The 22,369-nt window shown below is 41.7% G+C and overlaps 1 protein-coding gene across 10 annotated transcripts in view; it reads right to left on the reverse strand.

Annotated features, from left to right (window-relative positions):
- Positions 1-11,316: 11,316 nt before the first annotated feature.
- HS6ST2 (heparan sulfate 6-O-sulfotransferase 2) overlaps positions 11,317-22,369 on the reverse strand; it is a 356,277-nt gene continuing 345,224 nt past the window's right edge. For all 10 annotated transcript variants that reach the window (XM_015444017.3, XM_015444015.3, XM_015444016.3 and 7 more), the window contains one exon: positions 11,317-14,430. In XM_015444017.3, coding sequence (XP_015299503.1) covers positions 13,548-14,430 — 883 coding nt within the window. In that variant the 3' untranslated portion in view covers positions 11,317-13,547. The remainder of the gene's footprint in view (positions 14,431-22,369) is intronic.

Raw genomic sequence — 22,369 nt, forward strand, 5'->3', positions numbered from 1 at the left:
TCTCTTTATGGGTAAGCGTGCATCCTTGTAGTTCTGTTTCTCTCATTGAACCCCTGATGGATACAGTCACATTATGGAAGGGCCTCACACAAAGAAAACCCACCACACCATGGGTTGCCCTTGAACTTGAAGCTTTTCCAAGAATATAAATTCAATGAAGCAAGGCCTAATAAATTTCCTCTCAGAAAAAATTTAATCCAAACACATGTCTTGAGTGTCTGCTATGGGCAAGTCAATAATGGGAGATGGATAGTGTCTGAAAAGCACATTCTTACCCTAAGGAATATATCTACAGTTCAGCAGGGGAGATAAGGCAGGCACACAAAAATAAAATGTAAGGCAAAATGTGATAAGCTTTGTAAGAGAGGTTCAAAGTGTTGTCAGATTATCTTCCTGACCAGGGATCTAATATCTAACTGTGTATAGAAAGAACCACAAACACTCTACTTTATCACCTCCAAGGACATGACTACTTTCTTTCAAGTTTTTCAAAGTGTACATAAATCAGGTAGGACAACATCCTAATTAGTCACATGAAAGGCTGTTTATTGCTTGAAGAGAGCTCCTCAGGAGGAGTTGCTAAGTTGGGAGGCTGCCCAAGGCCAGGGGTCAGCATGCTGGGTCATGTGCGTTGGGGCCTGTTAGGAAGTGGGCTGCGTGGATGACTGAGATGGAGCGCCCCCTGCTGAAAATGCCTCCCATAACCTCAAGAACCACCAGCCCAAGGATTGATATTGACCTGCTGATAGCCCAGGGCCACCTGCAGAGGAAACTCAAGATAGAAAACATGGATATCAGGGATGACTAATTCTATTTCAAGTGATCCTTCATGACAAAAGCCTTTGCAACAGAATTCATTTCAATCTCCATCACTCATTCATTAATTCATTCAATAAACATGGTACAGTAGTCCCACCTTATTTGTGGTTTCCTTTTCCATGGTTTCAGTTACTGTGACCAACTGCAGTCTGAAACTATTAAGTGGAAAATTCCATAAATAAACAACTCATAAGTTTTAGATTGCACATTGCTTTGAGGAGTGTAATGAAATCAATGAAATCTCGTGCCCTCCTGCCCCATCCTGCCTAAGATATGATTCATCCTTTTGTCCAGTGGATCCATGCTGTAGACACCCATTAGTCACTTTAGTAGCCATCTCAGTTATCAGATGGAAAAACAATAGTATATACAGGGTTTGGTACTATCTGTGGTTTCATGCATCCACAGGGAGTCTGAGAATGTGTACCCCATGGATAAGGGGCCACTACTGTATTTGGGTATCTAAAATATTCTTCCTCTCCTGTGACAGCATGCCTTTTTGCATGGCCAGCTCCTTCTCATCTTTCCTGTCTCCATTTAAATGTTACCTCCTGGAGTAGCCTTCCTTGATTAACCTAAATGTACTCTCTCTGTTACCCTTTATCACTTTCCTCTACATATTTCATTCGTGGCACTTGGCATGGTTTGGCATTCTGATTGGCTTGGAAGATGTTTTGATTAACATCGGTCTCCAATGCTAGACTGTTAGCTCCACAGGAGCAGATACTGCATCTCTTTTATTCATGTCTGAATCCCTGGCATGAGCAGACCGTGGCATGTAGTAGGTTAGGTACTCAGTAAATATATGTTAAATAAATGAATAAATGAATGAATGACTACAAAGGCACAGCACAATGTGTGGATCTATGAAGATGACTGGCATAGGCCACCTCTCTGCCTTCCCCAAGCCAACAATCTAGTAAAGGAGACAAATGAGTGGCCATGAGAATGAGTGAGGGAAATGGCCATAGGCAGTCTTACTTATTACCTCCCAAAAATACACACACATATACCAAGTTTTGGAAAGTGTATTTAAGTCAAGGCAGATGGGATCCTCATTCATCACACAAAATACTATCCCTTACCTTACTGGAATGAGTGCTGGGATGGCAGCTGACACAGTGAGAGCAGGGCACAGAGGAGAGAAAACTAAATTCGGTTTCAGGAAGGTCGGAAAAGACTTGCTAGAAGTGGTAACACCTAAGCAGGGTCTGAGGAGAAGTAGGGATTAACTAGGCTAAGATGGTGTATCCGCATGCATGCATGTTTGTGTATGTGTGCATGTGTGTGTGTGCGTGTGTGTATTATTGAGTGGAGGAGCATTCAGTGATAATGGCGAAGAATAGAGTGAAACTGATAAGGAATAGCATAGAAGGCAGAGATTAGCACATGCAAAATGTCTAGAGGTGAAATGAGAGATGATGGCATGAGAGGAAAACTCATAGAGCTTGTCATGGCTCATACCTAGAGTGTGAGAGGCAAGGGTTAAGCGATGGGACAGGCAAGTCAACAGAGGCCAGATCACGAAAGGCCTTGAATGCCAGACTAAATAATTAGGAATGATGTTTGAAGATATTCACTGGATGTGTTTTGTTTACAAAGATGCCATTTCATTGATTATGCATCGCCAGGGATTAAAATGAAATACACAAAAGAATTAACATTTATTACTAATAATACAGATAGCCCTAGTTTTTCAGGACAAATACTGGAGCATGTAGACACACAGTGGAATAGAATGATAGAAACTGTGATTGCCATGGAAAATGCAGCGCATGTGGTTGATGTATATATTGCCAATGCTGTATGCAACACACAAGGAATCTGAAGGACGGAGATGAGGACACCGTATGCATCCATTAACTAGTAGGCATTGTTGGGAATCAACATTGACATTGTTCTTATCCACCAGCAAAAAAGACATCTGCCAACTTCAGGCAGATGTTACTCTGTCCAACAAAGTGCCCACTATGTGTAAAATGCAGCACAAGACTCCATGAGAGGAGAATGAGAGAAAACGTCCAGCAAAAAAGAAATCTAGTCTCTGCAGGGATTTCAGGTAGAAGCATTTCCTTTTAGCTATAGTGAATTCAATTACTGGGTAACCTATCAGAACACAATGGATGGGGAAAATAATGTAAAACCTCACCGAGAAAAACAGTGTAGGTGTTCCATAAAAATGTACTGAATGAATAAAACATGTTAGTCAAAAACAATAATCAATTGCTTTAGTGCTAGAAATGTTTGCCACTATTGATCCAATTAAATTGCCAAGCAGCAGAACTCTGCTCTAAAATACGGTGCATGCTTTAATTCATTTAATCATTCCCACAAATCTATGGGGTGAAGACTATTATAAATGCAACTTTAGAAATGAGGAAAGCAAGGCTCAGAAAGATGATGCGATTTACTTCAGGTTACACAGCTAGCATGTGGTGGAGCCAGGACTATGGACCCCCAAAATTTGGCTCCAGAGACTGTGTTCTTGACTACTACACTATTGTAACAGAAATCCATTCTATTAGGAAATGGAACAGAGAGTGCAAAAGAAAAGTAGGGTAGAAATCCTTTACAAAATATTGTATTAGAACATTAGTGTAGTGCTGTGCACACTAGCCACAGAGAGATCCGGGATTTGGTCTCAGCTCTGCCACTCTGCCTGTGTGACCTTAAGCAAGTCAATTGTCCTCTCTGGACCTCAAGGTAAAATGGAATAAGAGGGGTGGAAACTTGACATGGGTTTGTCTGATGGTGTCAGAGTTGAAAGAAGCTTTAAAAATGCTTTTTGATGATTTCAAAAGAAATTTTGCTTCTTCAGATGTATCCCACCCATGAAGTGTGGAGATCACATCCTCTCTTCGTTTTACAAAAGTACAGTGTACAGACTGTGTATAGTGATGGTTTTTAATAAGAAATGCAGTATATAAAGCACACAGGGCCCAACTCAGACCAGAGAGACTAAACCATTTTGTTGAACATTAAAAATATTATCTAATGCCTTGCAATTGGACCAGGAATTAGGCCTGTGGAAAGCAAAACACAGAATTATTGGTCAAAAACCCTGACACCAAGGGCCAAGGTTGGTTGCTTTCATTTATGAGCACTTGAAGAATATTTATGGGTCTAGTAACCCTATGTTCAAGGACCAGGGGCTCCCAAGCTGCCTCTCCAAGGACAAGGTACCAGGCAATTCCCTCCCAAAAAATGTGAACTGGTTATCTTCAGGTCCAGGGCCAAGTACTGAGCAGGGAAAGAACCAATGTCCAAAGAACCTTAAAGAAGGCAGTTGCTTTGTGAATATTCCTAGCTGGAAAAGAACCCACTGTTAATTATTAAAGAAGGCAGGAATGGTTTCCTAGCTTGGCAGTATCAGGAGCTCAAGGCCCTCCATTCCCCAGTGCTGTACTGGAGGAAGCTTTTGCTATAGAAGAAAGCTCCAGTTTTAGCAAAGAAAACACCAGCACAGCAAAGTCTTTGAAGGTAGACAAACCTGGGTGTGACACTCCGACCTGCCATTTACTACTTATGTGGCTTGAGACACTCTTCTCTGAACCTCAATTTACTTTTCTGTATAATGGGGAGATAATAAAGTTTACCTGCAAGTGTTTTTAGAAAAATGAAATAAAGCTGCCTTTAGAGATACATACACAACAAAATATATACAGATGATGTCCAGGAGTTGCTTTACTATATTCCAGATTGTAGGGAAATTAGTGAGGACATAGATTAAATTAGATTGGCTGAGTTGATAATTACTGAGGTTGAGTGATAGGGAAATGGGGTTCATGATGCTGTTCTCCCTACTTTTGCAGATAGAATCTTTCCATAATAAAATGTTTTAAATAATGAATTGCACTCTGGATTTAGAACTAGGCTTGATTCTAAAGTATTAGGCAAGTTAACGAAGCTCTCCTGAGTCTCAGCATATTCCTCTGTAAAATGTGGGAAAGAATTTTTCCTGCCTCACTGGGTGGTTTTGAAGATTAAGTGAGGTGATGCAGGCCAGGCACAGTGGCTCATGCCTATAATCCCAGCATTTTGGGAGGCTAAGGCAGGAGGATTGCTTGAGCCCAGGAGTTTGAGACCAGCCTGGGTAACATGGTGAGACCCTCGTCTCTACAAAAAAAAAAATGAGGTGATGCATAAAAAGGCTTGGTACACTGTCTGAGCTATAATGTAATTTCTACAAATATTAACTGCCACTGCTGCTGTTGTATGAAGGGCCAAGAAAAGCACCTGGCATGCAGTAGGCACTTAATAAATGGTATAGATCATCATCATTACAATCAGCATCAAGAGTCAGACTCTTCACACCTGATCAGGATGGGCATATATTGGCATTGAAGTCTCCTGGCTGAATAAGAACTGTCTTCCCTTAGTGGTGTGGGGCTGTAATAACTGTTTCAGTGCCTGAAGTTCAGAAATTCCCATCCAAGAATAGGACCAACTAAGTAGCTTCAAATTGAACTGTCAAAACCATCCTCCACGGAGCTTCTGGAGCAGGAGACAACTGGACATTCAAGAAGGCAGATTCAAGATTCAAGAAGGCAGGAGATAGCTGGAGATTCAACACTAGGTTGTTTCATTCATGGCGGGAGGGGGGTTAGAGCAGGGCTCTTGGCCCCAGGAAAAGGATACAGTTGGGAATTACTTTCTTAATAAGTATTATCTGACCTCCCTTCTGGCTGCCTGCTTCACTGGCACTAACTCACAGTAAAGTGCTCAATACAGGTTTGTCAAATGAATGGGCTACAAGACAGAAATCAAGTTACCAGAAGCTGGACGCTAGATCAGCAAGCTAGAGCTGGGTAAATAAATGCTTCCAGGCCAGGGTTGGCAGCTCATACCTGTAATCCCAGCACACTGGGAAGCCGAGGTGGGAGGATCACTTGAGCCCAGGATTTCAAGACCAGCCTGGCCAACATAGTAAGACCCTGTCTCAACACAAAATAAAATTATCCAGGTGTGGTGGCTTGCCCCTGTGGTCCCAGCTACTTGGGAGGCTGAGGTGGGAGATTCTGATTCAGAACATCTGCAGTGGGGCCTAGAGAATCTGCGTTTTTGAACCACATCAGGGAGGATTCTGAAGCCACAGGTTCATAGCTTCTGTTCTGAGGAAGTTTTAGGAAGATGAGCCCAGTGGTCAAGAAAGAGGCTGAAGACAGAAGGATAGGTAAGAAGACATTGGGACCATCCAGGTGGGCTACATAGAAACCTTCCCTAGAAAGGGAGGGCTGGGAATATGCCAAGGTCCTGGGAGTTTGGGGAAAGCATGTGGACGCTGGGAAGGGATGGGAAACTTGACAACTACTGATAGTTGTTAGTGTTTCTTAGGTCAAGCCCATTTTTCTTTTCTTTTCTTTCTTTCTTTTTTTTTTTTTTTTTTTTTTGTGAGACAGGGTCTCGGTCTCTCTTTGTCACCCAGGCTGGAGTGCAGTGTCTCAATCACAGCTCAATGCAACCTTGACTTCCCAGGCTCATGTAATCCTCCTGACCGGGCCTCCTGAGTAGCTGAGACTACAGGGACACACTACCATGCCCAGCTAATTTTTATATATTTTGTAGAGAGGGATTTCACCATGTTGCCTGGGCTGGTCTCGAACTCCTGGGTTCAAGCAATCCTCCCCACTCAGCCTCCCAAAGTACTGGAATTACAGGGATTACAGGCATGAGCTACAGTGCCCAGCCTACAAGCTCATCCTTGATAAACACTATTCATCTTAACTAATCAGTGTTGAGGCTCCTTATTTCAACTTCCTTCCTATGTGTTCAGCCTTGTGAAGCCAGAATCCATCTTTTTGACCAAATTCATAATGTTTTTGCCATATGGTCTCAAGGGCCTTGATGAACATGTAATCCTACTCTAGGTAGTTTCAGGGACAGAAGACCTCCTTCAGGACTGAGAAAAAAAAAAAACAGTCTTGTGTTTTGGATGAATCCATGAAAAGGCTGATTAAGATTGGCTCCAGTTGGCTGGTTAGGTCCTATCAAGCTATGGTGTAGCACTCTCTTTTAAGACTTGACAGTTCTTCTCAGGTCCTTATAAGTCACATGAAATCCAGTAGAGCATTTTTAAGTCACAAAAACTGTTAAACTTTTCTTAGGCCCAGTTAGGCATCATTAAATCTTACTGATATTAGTGAAGTCACAAGATTGAACCAGGCATAATGAAAATAGAATTTGTACAACTTAATGAGATTTGATGAAGATTATTGAACCTTATTCTGTCCTTAAGGCAATAGGACTAAAATTTAAAAATTCAAGTTGGATAAATGCAGAAGTTGTTTTTTCTTCTTCTTCTTCTTCTTCTTCTTCTTTTTTTTTTTAAGTAAAGTGAGCTAGCTGAATTTACAAGGCCTGTGTGTCCCATTCCCTGAGGGCCCTCTGTGACTGCTAGTTTGAAAAAGAATATGTGCTAACTTTTAATGGGCTACTCTCTCTCCTCCCTCCTAGGTGGCATAAATGCATCTTAATAGGGTCTTCTGGACATGCTTCTTTCACCCACAGAAGAGAACCCTGGAGTGTAGGCATTCCAGGCACCAAGCCAGACCCATAAGGGAAGCAGCTAGACCTGTGGAGTCCTTGCAGATCTCATCAGGCAGACAAGCCCATACTCCAGCAATGTTGGGTGGAGAGATGAGTGGGGAAAAGAGCAGGGCTGGAAGTGAGTCATCCTTGGCTAAGTGTGATAAAGTAGGTCTCCAATCAGCCAGAGACACTAGATAATGCCCTTTCATTGCTGGAGAGAGAATCTGTGACTCACTTGGCATTTTGTGGGTTAGAGCTTTCAGAATGTTTCTGTCACCGGCTGCATTAGAAGCTCAGAAGTAAACTTTAAGATAGGTCTTTATACATTTGATTATGTTACATTTGAAACACATTTGTTTTATTTTTTAGAAAGGTTTCCTTAAATTAGTCACACCAGGACATATACTCTTTCTTGCCAATATTTTTAATTCTTGATCTCAGAGTCAGTCTTTAGCTACTGAAGATATAGGAATTCAGCAGACATCTAGTCCTCATGCTAATAACAGTAATAATGATAATTATAATACTATCAAACACATAATAAAGTTTTTTTTATCATGCCTGTAATCTCAGCACTTTGGGAGGTTAAGGTGGGAGGATTGTTTGAACTCAGGAGTTCCAGACCAGCCTGGGCAACATAGTGAGACTTATCTCTACTAAAATTGTAAAAAATTAGCTGGCAGTGGTGGCATGCACCTGTAGTCCCAGCTACCCGAGAGGCTGAGGCTGGAGTATCAGTTGATCTCAAGAGGTTGAGGCTGCTATGAACTATGATCACACCACTGCACTCCAGCCTTGGTGACAGAGTGAGGGTCTGTCTCTAAAAAATAAGTAAATAAATAAATTAATTAAAGTAAAGTTTATTCTATATCAGGCACTGTGTTAAGTACTTTACAAATACTAATTCATTTAATCCTCACGACAACCCTCTGAAGTTACGGCTTTTATTTTCTCCATTTATAGGTGAGAAAACTGAAGCATGGAGAGATTAGAGATTTTCCCAAGATCACAGAGCTGGTAAGGGGTGGAGTTGGGATTCAAACCCAGGCAGCATGCATATAGAGTCTATACTCTCAACCTATAACATCAGCAGTAATCAATTTGGTTAGGAAAAGCCATCCACTATATTCCTGTTTTGGAAGGGAACCCATGATACACTGTTGAAGTTTTTCATTAAAAAAAAAAAAAAAGAAATCAGGTAACAATGAGAACAATATGGTTTTATCCTTTTAAATAAATATATGTGTTTGTGTGTGTGGTTGGAGGAAGAGCAGGAGGGAAGCGGGAGGGGGAGAGATAGCAGATTTGAATTTGGCTAGGACAAGGAGGTCTGGAGGAAATCATAATCACAGTAGTTATTTTGGGGGAGTGGGAGTTGTATAGGTAATTTCACTTTTTACTTTACATACTTATATATTGTTTTAATCTTTAAAAGCATGTGATAAAACACATACACACGCACACATTCCAAGAAACTGGCAGGCATCAGCTATCTAAGACTACTGAAGAACTACTTAAGCTTTCACCTATAATTACTGACACAGCATGTGGCTTGGATTTCTGCAATCCTGAGAGAAAAGACCAGGTTCTCCCCTGCTCTCAGGCCTGAAAGCAGTGATTCTCACCTAGTAGGTACTCTGTAAATGTTGTTTGTGGTGGTATGGTATTGCAAAGTATGTTGTTTGAGTCACATCCTTCTATTCTCTCAGACTCTGGGATCATTATAAACTCTGCCAAGTTTTCAATACTCAGGAAATTTTGATTGGCTCTGTAGTTCCAGGGCTGACTAACTTTTTCTTTGGGGGGCGAGAAAATAAGTATTTTAGGCTTTTTGGGCCGTAAGATCTCTGTTGCAACCACTCCCGCTGCTGTTGCATGAAAGCAGCCAGAGAAAATATGCAAAGAAATGGGCGTGCTGTGTTCCAATAATATTGTAGTTACAAAAGCAAGCAGAGGGCTGCATTTGGCCCCAGGACAGTAGTTTTTGGACCCTGCTCTAGCTGCTCAGAACAGTGCCATTTGCACTGAGAAACAGCTCATTTGCTTTGTTTTCAGGATAGGTTTCTTCTGAAGTTCTGAGGGCTTTGCCCATTTGTGAAGATCTGACGGATGTACTTTGGAAATTGTGAGGTGTTTATCAAATTCCTTGGACAGTTAAAACTCTCAGGCGGCCTCATTCTTGCCAAGTGAGAGATTTGAGTTGCCTTACTCCACAGTGCCAGAGGATTACGTTTGGAGTCAGCATACTGTTTTTTTGCTAGAACTTTCTACAAAGTACTCGGCTTTTGTTTCTTTGCTTAGTTCAATCTCTAGAGAAGACAAGAGATAAAAACTTCCAGTCCACCTCTGATGGCCATTTGTGCAAAAGGAATACCCTGTCTCCCCTTTCCCAACTTTCAGTGTTAAAAGCAGTGTCTTCAGGTCAATGAATGCAAGAAAGCTGTGGGTTGCACATCACAACCTGGCCTATTCTGTGGTTCTCTTCTGTGACTCAGAGCCAGCATGTGAGTTTATGCTCCTTTTTACCCCCGTACTACACCCATGGAAGGAAACCATCCTTCCCATTGTGACAGCTTTATTAGACCCACCACCCAAAGGCAGTCCTGGTTGTACCTGGTTATCATCCTTATTGAGAATCCTAATTAAGTCCCGAGGAACTGAACCAATTCGTTGTTTCTTCATTCCAGCTCCAAGTTGGGCTGCCTCAACAGCTCATTTCCTTAGCAGGTTTCCTATCTTTTCTCTACTACAGTTAGAGTGCCCTGCTCTCCATGAGTACCTACCCTCCTCAGGGAGGATATTTCGGAAATATTTCAAGGTCTTGGACTTTATGTTCCTGTTCACAGCTCCTCCCAAGGGGGTGTAGGATCTTTATACAATCAGGCCCTTTGGCAGCCCAAATATTGATCAAGAAGCAGTTGACAGGCAAAACCACGTAAGCTGATATGGTTAGGCTTTGTGTCCCAACCCAAATCTCATCTTGAATTGTAATCCCCATAATCCCCATGTCAAGGGAGAGACCAGGTGGAGGTGATTGAATCATGGGGGTGGTTTCCCCTTTGCTGTTCTTGTGATAGTGAGTTCTCACTAGATCTGATGGTTTTATAAAGGGGTCTTCCCCTTTCACTCAGTACTTCTCCTTCCTGCCACCTTGTGAAGAGAGTTCTGTATAGCAGTATGAAAATGGACTTATACAGTACATATGAGTAGTTTACAGGCTAAGGATACTTAACTACACCTCCAACCAAATTTGTAGCTTTCTTCCTTCTGATCCCTTGGGACTGACAATTGAAGTCTCTTTGGAAAAGTGCAAGGACAAATCATACCCCACTCCCCCATAGTGCTAACTACAAGAGTTTGTTTGAAAAAATGTGTACATTTTGTGTTCAGGACTTTAAAAACCAATACATTAATGCTTACCTTTAAACTCTACCCTGTGGATAGAAGGGAGAATGAAGAGCACTATTTTTCCTTTCTGCATGCTCTTAGATATGCAAGTATTTAATAAGTTTTAACTTAAAAGTTATGCCTATTCATTTGCATAGCAAACTTTGTCTTACACCAGGAGTATCCAATCTTTTGGCTTCCTTGAGCCACACATAAAATACACTAACACTAATGATAGCTGATGAGCTAAAAAAAAAAAAAAAAAAAAAGGTCTATAATAAATATAATGTTTTAACAAAGTTTATGAACTTGTGTTGGGCTGCATTCAAAGCCATCCTGGGCTGCATGTGGCTGGTGGGCTGTGAGTTGGACAAGCTTGTACAAAAAACATGGACTCCCAGAAGGAATCACCCCAAATTAAGGCGATTTTAGTGTGAGGGATTAGAATGGGCCATCTAGTTTTCATGCCTGGCTGCCAAGAGGAAAAAAGGAAATGCCTTGTTGAAAAAAATTCTGTTCTGGTTTGTGAGATCACAATGTCTAGTGGCTGCAAATCTTGAAATTATGAGATTACTCAGAGACTGTAATTTAAACTTTATTTCATATCTATTGTTAAATTGCACAAAATCAGTGAATGGTTTGTAAAGCTACACCAATGGACAGATGTTTACAGTTGAAATCATGGGATTTACATAATGGCAAAAGTGTGTATTTATAACATCCTCTATATACAATAATCAGTATAGACGGAGAAAATGCACTTAGTCTTTGCAAATCATGCACACCACAGCAATAACACAAAATGTTTTTTCTGTAACAAGTTCTTCCACTGGCTCAGGCTTCATCCTGCTTTCCAACAGTACCTATCAGTTTTAAAAGCAAACATTTTCAATTAAAACTAAAGAAAATTGAAATATCATAGTGATCTACTAACTATTTTAAAAACACAATTGTACACAAAATAGTTTTACTCTAAAACACTGTGACTTCAAAGTGTAGTTTTTAAAAACTTCCTTTCAGTTTTTTAGCTCTCAGGATTTTCAGGATTGCAATACTGTCAGACAAAACAAAAGCTAGAAATAGCGATACAAGCTCAGAGTCAAGAAAATCCATTTTAAACCCAAATACCCAGCTTATTGTCCAGTTTGTGGCTATATTACTACAGAAGAAACACATGAGCAGATTGTAAAAGATATAACTTCATGGTCACACTTCTCAGCGTGTCCCTTCTGAAAACATAAATGCCACTTTCAGTCACCTTGTTTGATTTACAGCCAGGAGGTTAGTATAAGTCATTGCATAAGTATAGCAAAATCCATAGTAAAATGAAAACTGCCAGGAATCATGATGCTTGACAGCACGGTGGGTCACATACTTCTTTTTATCTTGGTCAGTTTGTAATTGATACCATAGAAGTATTTTTGCATCAACTTACACTACCAAATCACTCTGCTCAACTATTATGTTCCTGATATGTAACCTCACTACATAACAGTTTTTACTTTTGCTCTTTTCAAAACAAAAATTTCGTAGAAGGGTTTGCCCACATTATCAAGGTGCTATTGAATAACTCTGGCTAGCCTTCCTAATGCTTATTTTATCCTTTTTTGGCTTTTGTAATTGTCTACAAATCTGTCAACACGAAAAAGAACTAAAGGGCTAGAAATAGTTGGCCCAACTGGAAACATTACAGTAGAGATGTAGAAAAAGTAAGTAAGAGTTCACATTTTAGGTTAAATTCTATCTGATCAAGAATAACTTCAGCAATATTTTTAGACACATTATCCTGTTCAAGTTTCTTGATTAGGACCTCACTACACGAATATTGATAAAATAATTCTATAGAAAGAAAGTCCTGACTTTAATCCAGGATTATATACCACAACAAACTCAGCAACACACCATTTAGATGATGAAGAAAGATTCTATACATGGGTTAATTTGGAATGAGCACAATTCAGAGAAGCCTTAAAATGAATGGGAAGCAGTGCCAAAATGATTCCAATATTGTTGAAATTACAGTGCCCTGAAAGCGCCTGGAAATTAGATCTTTACATTGGTATTTCATTTTGAAAAAAAAAAAAAAAAAAAAAAAAGATGTTTTGTTAAATGTGAGATACACCCTGTTTAAAACCTTTAAACAGTAGAAGGTAGAAAAAGTTTTAAATTTTAAACATCTCTTAAATATCAAGATATGAGTCCTGTTCTTGAAAAGCCAATATTTTGACATAAAACTACTCATGTTTGGAGAGGAATTTTTTATTTTCTACAGCTTAGTAAGATTCACCATCAGTTGTTATTCTATTTAAATAGATTCCTTGTTAAAATCAGAAGAAAACAAAAGGTTTTATATTTCATTTTAGTCGCTTTATGTTTATACTTATTCTCACCCCTGGAAAAAATGTTTGAATCCAAGACTGGGTTTTAACAGTGTATCATGAATAATTTAAAAAGTCCATTTCTTAGCCATAAGTTAAATGGTCACATTTTATGTTTTCATTTTGTCTCCATGACTAATTTAAGAACTTCTTAAAATATCTAAACAGCAATTTCTGGTGAGTCTGGCTTGGCTTTCGGATTTCATAAATAGTCCAACCCCAAAAAGACAATTTAATTCCATATTGAGATTTGTTTTACCCACGCACAGTATAACACTGAATTGAAAGGCAACTGTAAAGGCAACATCTAAACTTTTCTTTTTTTAACTTCCCCAATGAAGGAAGCAGGATGTGTTTGGACACTTTCATCTTTTAAACTATGCCATCTTTTCAGTGGCGCTTTGGGAGAAGTATGTGCAGGCCTTTTTGAGCCATTTAACGCCATTTCTCTACACTGCCTATGTAGTCGTTGGTTCCATTGCTGGTGTTACCGTTCTGCTCCTTGCCTGAGTTCTGCTTCAGGCTTTCCCGGTTCTCCTTCTGCCTTGAACTCTGAGTCAGATTCTGCATCAGATTCTGTGTCAGATTCTGAGTCAGGTTCTGATTGGCATTCGGATTTGGGTTCTGACTCTGATTCTGATTCGGATTCTGGCTCTGGCCCTGGCCCTGGCTCTGAAAATGGGTCTGAAGGAGCCTTCCCTTCAGAAATTTTCGTTGTTCCTGACGCTTTCGCCTGGCCTCCTGATGCTCTTTCTGCCTCATAAACTGATACCTCTGCAAAAAGAGGTCTTTGGCATAGCTGTACAACTCCATATCCAGAAAATTCAGTCCCTCAATACGCTTTTGAATTTCCTCATTGATCTCTACACTAGAGGCCCTAGTGGTATTATACTGGGTAAATGGCGAAATAAAGTTCATGTTGAAGGTTTTCTCAAACAGATATTGGGTCTTCCGCTGAAACTCAGTGAGGCCAAAGAACGCCATGTGCTTCAGATTTGATTTGGCACTTTCCAGAAGGACCTTGTTTCTTTGCTTTTCAGGCATGACAGAGAGGTTGTAGCAGCCTACCAGGGTCAGGTCAGAGAGCATGCGCACCTGGCGGTTGTTGGCTAGATTATAGGGACAGTCCATAAACTCTTTGAGGGGGCAGCCAGACCAGTCATCGCCAGTGTAGCAGCTAGGCAGCTCTTCGGAGGTTGGAGGCCTTCCATCGCAGACATGAAGGGATGCTTTCCATGTTGCCCCTCGCTGGACATGCCTCCACTCACTCAAGTACCGGGACACTGGGTCTCGGAGGATGGTGATGTAGTGGAAGTTCCTATGGATGAAGCACAAAAACCAACAGTCAGAGATATGGGTGAAATAAGTGGAGTCATGGAGGTACATGGCATTTGTGGTGTTCACTGGCCAAAAAGGAAGGCAAAGCAAAAATGACAGGGATCTGATGGCATTTGTCCTGTAAACTGTCCCTCAGCAGTCCCCTCTGCTGAGTCTCACTAGCCTAGAGATAGCTAAGTTTTTCAACCAATTTGCTGATACTTCAGCTAAAACAGGTATGAAAAGGTTAGATTCCAGACATCGACCTTGTCTTGCTTCACTCCTGTTCCCCCTTCCCCTCTTTTTCTCCCTCTCTAGCCAAAGATAAAATCTTCCCAATGACACCATTGGCTAACTAGGCAACCACTTTATTTCATGCTCCCCACTGTAAACCATTTAGTGATCATGAAATGGAGACTCAATGGAAGCACATGCTTTATTGGAGTGAAATGGAGTTGACAAGTGGATTAAAATTCTAACCTTATTACATATGCAATAGCATATTTTCTAATATTCAGTCTTATCTGCATATCTTTATGTTTTTGAAAAAACTAATTAGAAGAGTGTATGATATGATACTCTTGATTCTGGCTGTTGTCATATTACGGCTCATACATTATGGAAGTGGAATGTAGAGATAGGCAGAGTAGCCCAGGGCCTCCAGAAATAAGCGCTGTGCTTAGTCACTGACTGAAATAGACATGGTAGCTGCCAATGGCATATATGCAAGCTACTACCTTGGTTTCCAACTTTGCTCATATGATAATATTCCCAGGATAGGAAACTTAACGCTATCAGCAGCTTCAAAATGTCCCTTTTCCTTATCTACTGAAAGGGCACATGGATGTCAGCAAGTGTGGAAGCTTTGCTATATGGCTATCTTCTCTTTAGGGCTTCAAACAAAGTTCTTTGCTCAAATAGCAGACTAGCAAACATTTAAACCACATGCTAACATACTCACACCATACATGGTAAGCACACACCCCAGAAACATCAAATCTATGATACAATCAGGCATACGCAAGGAGAGAACCCTGTCGTTGTGCTTTTCATGAGAAATGAGTTACCACTCAGGTACAGAAGATGAAGGACGAGGTCACAGAAGGGCATATTGTGGAAGGAAAGCAACAATAAACATTGAATATTAGCATTTAGCTTCTTGAAGGAAACCCGGAGAATGGCTTGCAACTTTTCTGAAACATTCATTCCCATCTGATGGAGTGGTTGTTCTCTACATACGCATGAGGAGCCACAGAGAACCTGCTCAGCCACCTGCTTGACTGAATACTGGCTGATGTTCATTGAGGAAACGTTTCTCCCAACTGGGACTTCCAGCAACTCAGGCATCCTGAAATCTATCTCCTATGCCTCTATCCTGTGCATGGTGCTTGCTCTGCCTGCCATGATCTTCCCTCTTTGGCTGGAAAATTCTACTCATCCTTCAAGTACCAGTTCGAGTACCATCTCTTCTGTGAAAAAATGTACCCCCACTCTGTGTTGCCAGTTATCATTTCTTCCTCTGTGTTGCCATGCACTTCATACTTAGCCTTTGTTAAAATATTTGTGATACTGGGGCTGAGCACAGTAACCCCAGCACTTTGAGAGGCTGAGGTGGGTGGACTACTTGAGGTCAGGTGTTTGAGACCAGCCTGGACAACATGGTGAAACCCTGTCTGTTAAAAATACAAAAATTAGCCAGGCATGGTGGTGTGCTCCTGTAATCCTAGCTACTCAGGAGGCTGAGGCACGAGAATCACTTGAACCCAGGAGACAGAGGTTGCACTGAGTTGTGGTCATGCCACTGCATTTCAGCCCGGGCAACAGAGCGAGACCCTACCCCTCCACCCCACCACCCCCCCAAAAAAATGTGTGATACTGAATTATAATTAATTGCTTATATTTCCACTTAAACTATGTTTTCAATGACAGGGGCTCTGTCGTATTCTTCTATATAACCCTCATCCCATCAATTCCAGCTTTGTACATTGGCCTTTATCCCTGGCATTAAGCAGAATCTCAGTAACTTCTTTAACTGCTTACTTGATGAACTATGCTGGGGAAGAGGAAGGAGAGAGCTAGGGACATGCCTCATGACATAAAAACTCTGAATAATCTTCCAAGTGCCTTGTAAAAAATCACAGGAAGGTTTTTCTTAAAATAAATCACTTTATATATTTTTTTAGGAAGAAACAAGCATAGGGCACAGAAGCATCTGGGAGTGAGGATGGAAAAGGGGCCAAGAGCACCTTCACTTATCTCACTACTTTCCCTAGGACCTGACTTTGTTGGTGCCACTAAATTTCATCTCCATAAGGAGCCACTGCTAAAGAGTAGTAGCTTTTGTTTTCCAGTAGCCTTTACCAACAAAGATGACTACTAAAGCCCTGGGTTCCCTCCTTCCACTCCTAGTTTTAGTATTCATCCATTCAGTGCATATTTATTGAGCCTTTATGATAGCCCTGAGGCAACAGTTTAGTGGCAATTAGTCTGATTATTTGGAAAAATAAAAAGAAATTTATTAAGGCCTGCGACACATTTGGATTAACCTTTCAACCAGCTTTTCCAGGCATGCATTGTAATGGGGGCTGCTTGGTGTTTTAACCCCCCAAAATGGAGTCGCCTTCATGCTTAACTGGAAGTCCTCTTGCCCTAATTTGTTGTATTGGTTCAAGCCTACAGTGACATCTTCTGGTAAATATTAAGAGTGCACCACAGTGCAAGTCTGCAGCTCTCCTTCCTAAACACTGTTTTGCTTTCAGAGCAAATAGATCCCAACCACCAGGGTTAATGACACAATCAATGTTTCATAAGCACCACCCCTACCCCAACATGGATAGAGAGAAGGCAACACAGAGACAGACTTTCAGAGAGGGCCTCTCATGTTATGGGTGTGTGGATCCAGTATACATTCAACTTGAAGGTCACCTAGTGCCCTTAGGAAATACAGACAGCCCCAATGTAGGCAGCCTCTGTGTCTACACTGTAGGGATTATCACTGCAGCAGAGAAGTTAGAGGGGCACACACATACACACACTGCTGCCTTGTTGATGACAGCCACCTAGACTCAGATGACAATACCTGCAGAGTTTCAGTGAGTGTTAACAGCCCCCTTCTTCCAGGGCAAATAGCCTTGGAGACCTAGAATGCCTCCACTGAAAGCACTTGATGCTGCTTAGAAATATTCCACATGTAAAAAGAAAGAAAGATCTGCTGAAGGGTAGGTGTCCAGTGTCCAGGGGTCTCCTGAATTGCATGGTGTGTTGGAAGTAGGAAGGCAGGTAAAGGTAATACCTTGGAGGTTATGTCAGAAAAAGAATCCAGGATGCTCATTATATCCAAGGAAGAGCTTTTAGGGCAATATGAGAAACACGCTGGGGAATGTGGCTGGAGTGGGGGGCAAACAGAGACGTGGCCAGTTTTCCCTCAGTGGTCAGGTCAGGTCAAGACTTGTTTAGTCTCGGCACCTAATGTGTGCCTGGCACTGCGGCAGGCACTGGGGATACAGACAAGGATAAGACATGGAAACTCGGGGAAAGTGTTGCAATTGTGTGTGCTACGAATGCTTGGAGCAAGTAAAGGGTGTGATAAAAAACACCTCACACTGATTTCTAACCTAGCCTAAAGATAAGACAAGGGTTTCTGCAGCTTTATTTTTAAAAACAAATAAGAATTAGATGAGGCAACTGGGCACGGTGGCTCACACCTGCAATTCCAGCACTTTGGGAGGCCAAGGCAGGCAGATCACTTGAACCCAGTAGTTCGAGACCAGCCTGAGAAACATGGTGAAACCCTGTCTCTGAAAAAAAATGGAAAAATTAGTGGGCGTGGTGGTGCACACCTGTAGTCTCAGCTACTTGGGAGGCTGAGGTGAGAGGCTCACTTGAGCCTAGGAGGTAGAAGCTGCAGTGCGCCATGATATCACCACTGCACTCCAGCCTGGGTGACAGAGTGAGACTCCATCTCAAAAAAAAAAAAAAAAATGAATCAAGGAAAAAGGAAAGGAGTATAAGACAAGACAAAAGGGTCAGCATGGGCAGAGGCACAGAGGCATAAATCAGCCTACTGTGCAAGAGAAATGTGCATCAAAAAACTTCCTGGGGAGTGAAGGAGTAGTGGCAGGAATTGAAGATGGAGAGGGAGCCCAGGACCTGGTTGTGAAAGGCCACAGATGCCATATTAAAGCATTCAAAGTTAATTCCACAGGAAACAGAGAGGCTTTGAAGGGCTTTAAGCAGGGGAATGACACGATGAGGTCTGTGTTTTAGAAAGGTCATTATGTATAGTGTGTGAAGATGAAATTAGTGAAGTTAGTTAAGAGGTTACCGCAGAAGACAAGGCAAAAGAGAAGGAGGAGCAGACTAGAGAAATATTTAGCAGGTGAAAGTGACAAAAGGGATTCAGGGGAGAAAGAGGAGGAGTTAAGGATGCCTCCTAAGGCTCTGGAAAAGGTCTGAGGTGCCTGCAGGATATCTGAGTAGAGTTGAATGAACAGATCTGGCACTCAGAGAGCAACCTGAACTGAAGATAAGATACGGAGTGGTCAGCACAAAGTGGTAGTTTCCAGACCATCATGGTCTATTTAGGGATCTTTTTAAAATTCCACTTGTGTGGCTTCAGATATTCGAAGACAGCATTTACCCCAAGGATTCTCTTCTTTACGCTAAAAATGGTTTTCAACTATTCTCTATATAGCTTAAAGACCCCACTATTCTGTTGTCTGCCTGCAAATGCATTCCACTTTATTGGAACATGGCCCTCTAAGCATGATCTGACAAGCAACAAGAAGGGACAGTCTATCACTTCCCTCATTCTTGACACCATTTCTCTTAATGTGGTCTCAGATCACATGGACCATTTTGGCGGCCACACCACACCACTGATACACAGTAAGCTCAATTGTTTCATTCTTTCACATATATGCCACGCTGAAACTCAATCTATATTGTCAGGAACTGATGCAGTGTATTTGTGGCCCTGTTTAATCTCTTCTTGATGGAGGAAATCTAAGCTTGTCAAAAGACATCTACATTCTGATTATATCCCCCGATGTCTTCACCATACTTTCCTGTTCCTGTTGGCAATGCCTGGATTCAGGCATTGACCAAAACAGAGTAAGATGCAGGTGACAGCAAGTCTCTGATAGTTGCTGGAAATCTTTCTTCAGGTTGACATGAAACTGAAGGGTGCTGCTGAATGGACTGACTTAATTTTAACTGAATGAGGCCAGTTCAGCCCCAGGAAAATCATACTCTGCCTGTTTCACTTAGTAGTAATTGGACAGGACTTTCTTGTGACCAAACGTATCACCTAATTAAAATGACAAGGTGTCACATTTTTTAATTGGAGCCATGACTCCCAGTTGGGTTACATGGGTTAATTGAATGGCTGATTGGTGCTTCTGTATGCCCATGGTGCCTTTACAGGCACTATGCAGTTAAAGGTTTGCCACTTTCTATTGAAGGACAGTTCTCTGGGTGGCCTTGTACCAACACAGTACTCCCCTCGTTTTTGCTTGTCATTCTTAAGAATAACTGTAGAATGTGCTTGGAGTGCAGTATCCTGAGATAGGGAGGAACTGCCTGAAACAGCAAGAGCCTTGTTCCAGTCCTTCCTGGAGAATCTAACATCTTGAGATAGGGAGGAACTGCCTGGGACAGCCTAGCCTTTATTCCTCTCTCTCTTGGAAGCAGGATGTCCTTCAAAGCTTTGCTAAAGGAGTCACATGGTCCCTGAGGTATATAACTCAGGAACGGCTGCCTTTTGGGGTCCCTCAGTGATGGTGCAAGTGAGGCATGCTTAGTCGAGACTCATTCACCCAGGCAACTTTCTTGAGTCTTGGGAAACCAGTTCACAATGGATCCTAGGCTTCTTTTGTCCCTTGCTGCCTATCTGTAAGTAATAAACCCACTTTATGTAACTTGTTGCTTATGAGTGTGTTCTGTTTCACCAAACCCATATAAGTTTATAAACAATGCAGTGAACCTGCTTTGTGTCTACAAGTTTAGGCCAACTTTTTCCTATCACTGATAAGCAATTGTGGAAATAATAGCAACAAATGAAAGAGTTGTCCAGGCAAGAAACCAAGGGGCCATCCTTGACTCCTCTAATCCCTCACTACTAAGAGCTAAACATTCCCTTAAGTCCTTTCTAGTTTCTAAACAGCTCTGAAATCCATCCTTTGCACCACTGCCTGGGGTTAGGACTTCATCACTTCTCTCCTGAAACATTGCAGTAGCATCCCGTCCTACCCTTCATGTCTCCAGTCCCAAGCCACTTCCACACCCTTAGATGGCACATACCTAACCTGTCATTCCCTAATTAAGCCCTCCCAATAGCTCCCTATCAACTATGACATGAAGCCCAAGCTCTTCCACATGCTAGAGACAGCCTTGTGGAACCCAGCAACCACCTTTCTTTCTGTCTAGCCTTATCTCAAGTGAGCTCCCTCTATACAAGTCTTTCTCAATTGTGAGTGATCTTCCATCTCCACTCCTCAAACCCCCAACTCTGGGCCACTTGGCAATATCTGGGGATATTTTGGTTGTAACAACTTGGGGAGGGAGTTGGTACTGGCATCTAGTAAGTCAAGTCCAGGCATGCTGCTAGCTATCCTATCATGCACAGTCCCCCTACAACAAAGAAATAACCTGCCTCAGATGCCAATAATGCCAAGGTTGAGAAACCTTGCTCTATACCCTATATGAGGAATTTTCCAAATCGAAGTCCCAGGCAGTGACTCCACAGGTGCTTTGCCTCTGTGTATGGACTGCCTACTCTTTTGAATGACTTCTATTTATCCTTTGTAGGTTACCTGGCAAAGTCTTTCAAAACTCAACTCAAAAACTGTCTTCTCTGCAAAACCTTCCTTGACCTCTCTGGACAGAATTAAGCACCCCCTTCTCTGCTCCAGTCGCCCTGATGTTCTCCCATTGTAACATGTATCACAATGTGCTGGGATTGTCAAGTGATTTTTCTGCCTCTTCCACTGGACTATGAGCTCTAGGAGGGTAAGGACCATGTATCGTTTATCAACATAATATCCTCAGGGCCTAGCACAATGTTTGACATAAAGTAAGCAATTAATAAAAGATTGTTGAATGAATTTCTGCAGCAGAAGCAGCAGAGCTTATGACAAGCAAATAGGAAAAGGTGTATTTTATTCTTTGATAAGGAAAAGCCACTAGATGTCACTATGAAATAACGGATATAACATTTTATACCTGTAATGGAGCATTTTAAGGAGATGTAGCTGTGAAGGAGATTTAGTTATATTTAGCTGTTGTCTCTGACTTTTTGTGCAGTATCCCAGTTTAAAAGAAGGCTGGAAAGTTTAAGGACGTTAAAAATAACTAAATGGTTAAAAACAAGAATCTTATTTTTTATTCTCCTCTTAATAGACCATTCTGAAATAAATGCCCAAGTTCTAAGTCACAGAATCCTACACTTGTCAGAACAGAAGGAAACTTTCGAGACAGTAAATCATTTAGGTCAAGCCCTTCACTTTAAGGGTGGGGATATCAAGGCCTAGAGAGAGACAGGCAGGGGCTTGCCCCCAAATCACACCTTGCCAATAACTCCTGAGAATCAATCTACCTAACAGAACTATTTCTGGGCTGAAGGCCTGTTATTTTATAAGACCCTCTTTGTGTCTGCTAGTTACCTAGGATGGCACATTCAACCAGGCCTGAAAGAACTCACCAACCCCCATGAAGGGTAAACATTTGGCTGCTCGAAGAGGACACTTTCTTTTTTTTTTTTTTTTTTTTTTGAGACGGAGTCTCGCTCTGTCCCCCAGGCTGGAGTGCAGTGGCCGGATCTCAGCTCACTGCAAGCTCCGCCTCCCGGGTTCACGCCATTCTCCTGCCTCAGCCTCCCGAGTAGCTGGGACTACAGGCGCCTGCCACCTCGCCCGGCTAAGTTTTTGTATTTTTAGTAGAGA

This window comes from Macaca fascicularis, chromosome X (genome assembly GCF_037993035.2).
Source record: "Macaca fascicularis isolate 582-1 chromosome X, T2T-MFA8v1.1".
NCBI classification, from domain to species: Eukaryota; Metazoa; Chordata; class Mammalia; order Primates; family Cercopithecidae; genus Macaca; species Macaca fascicularis.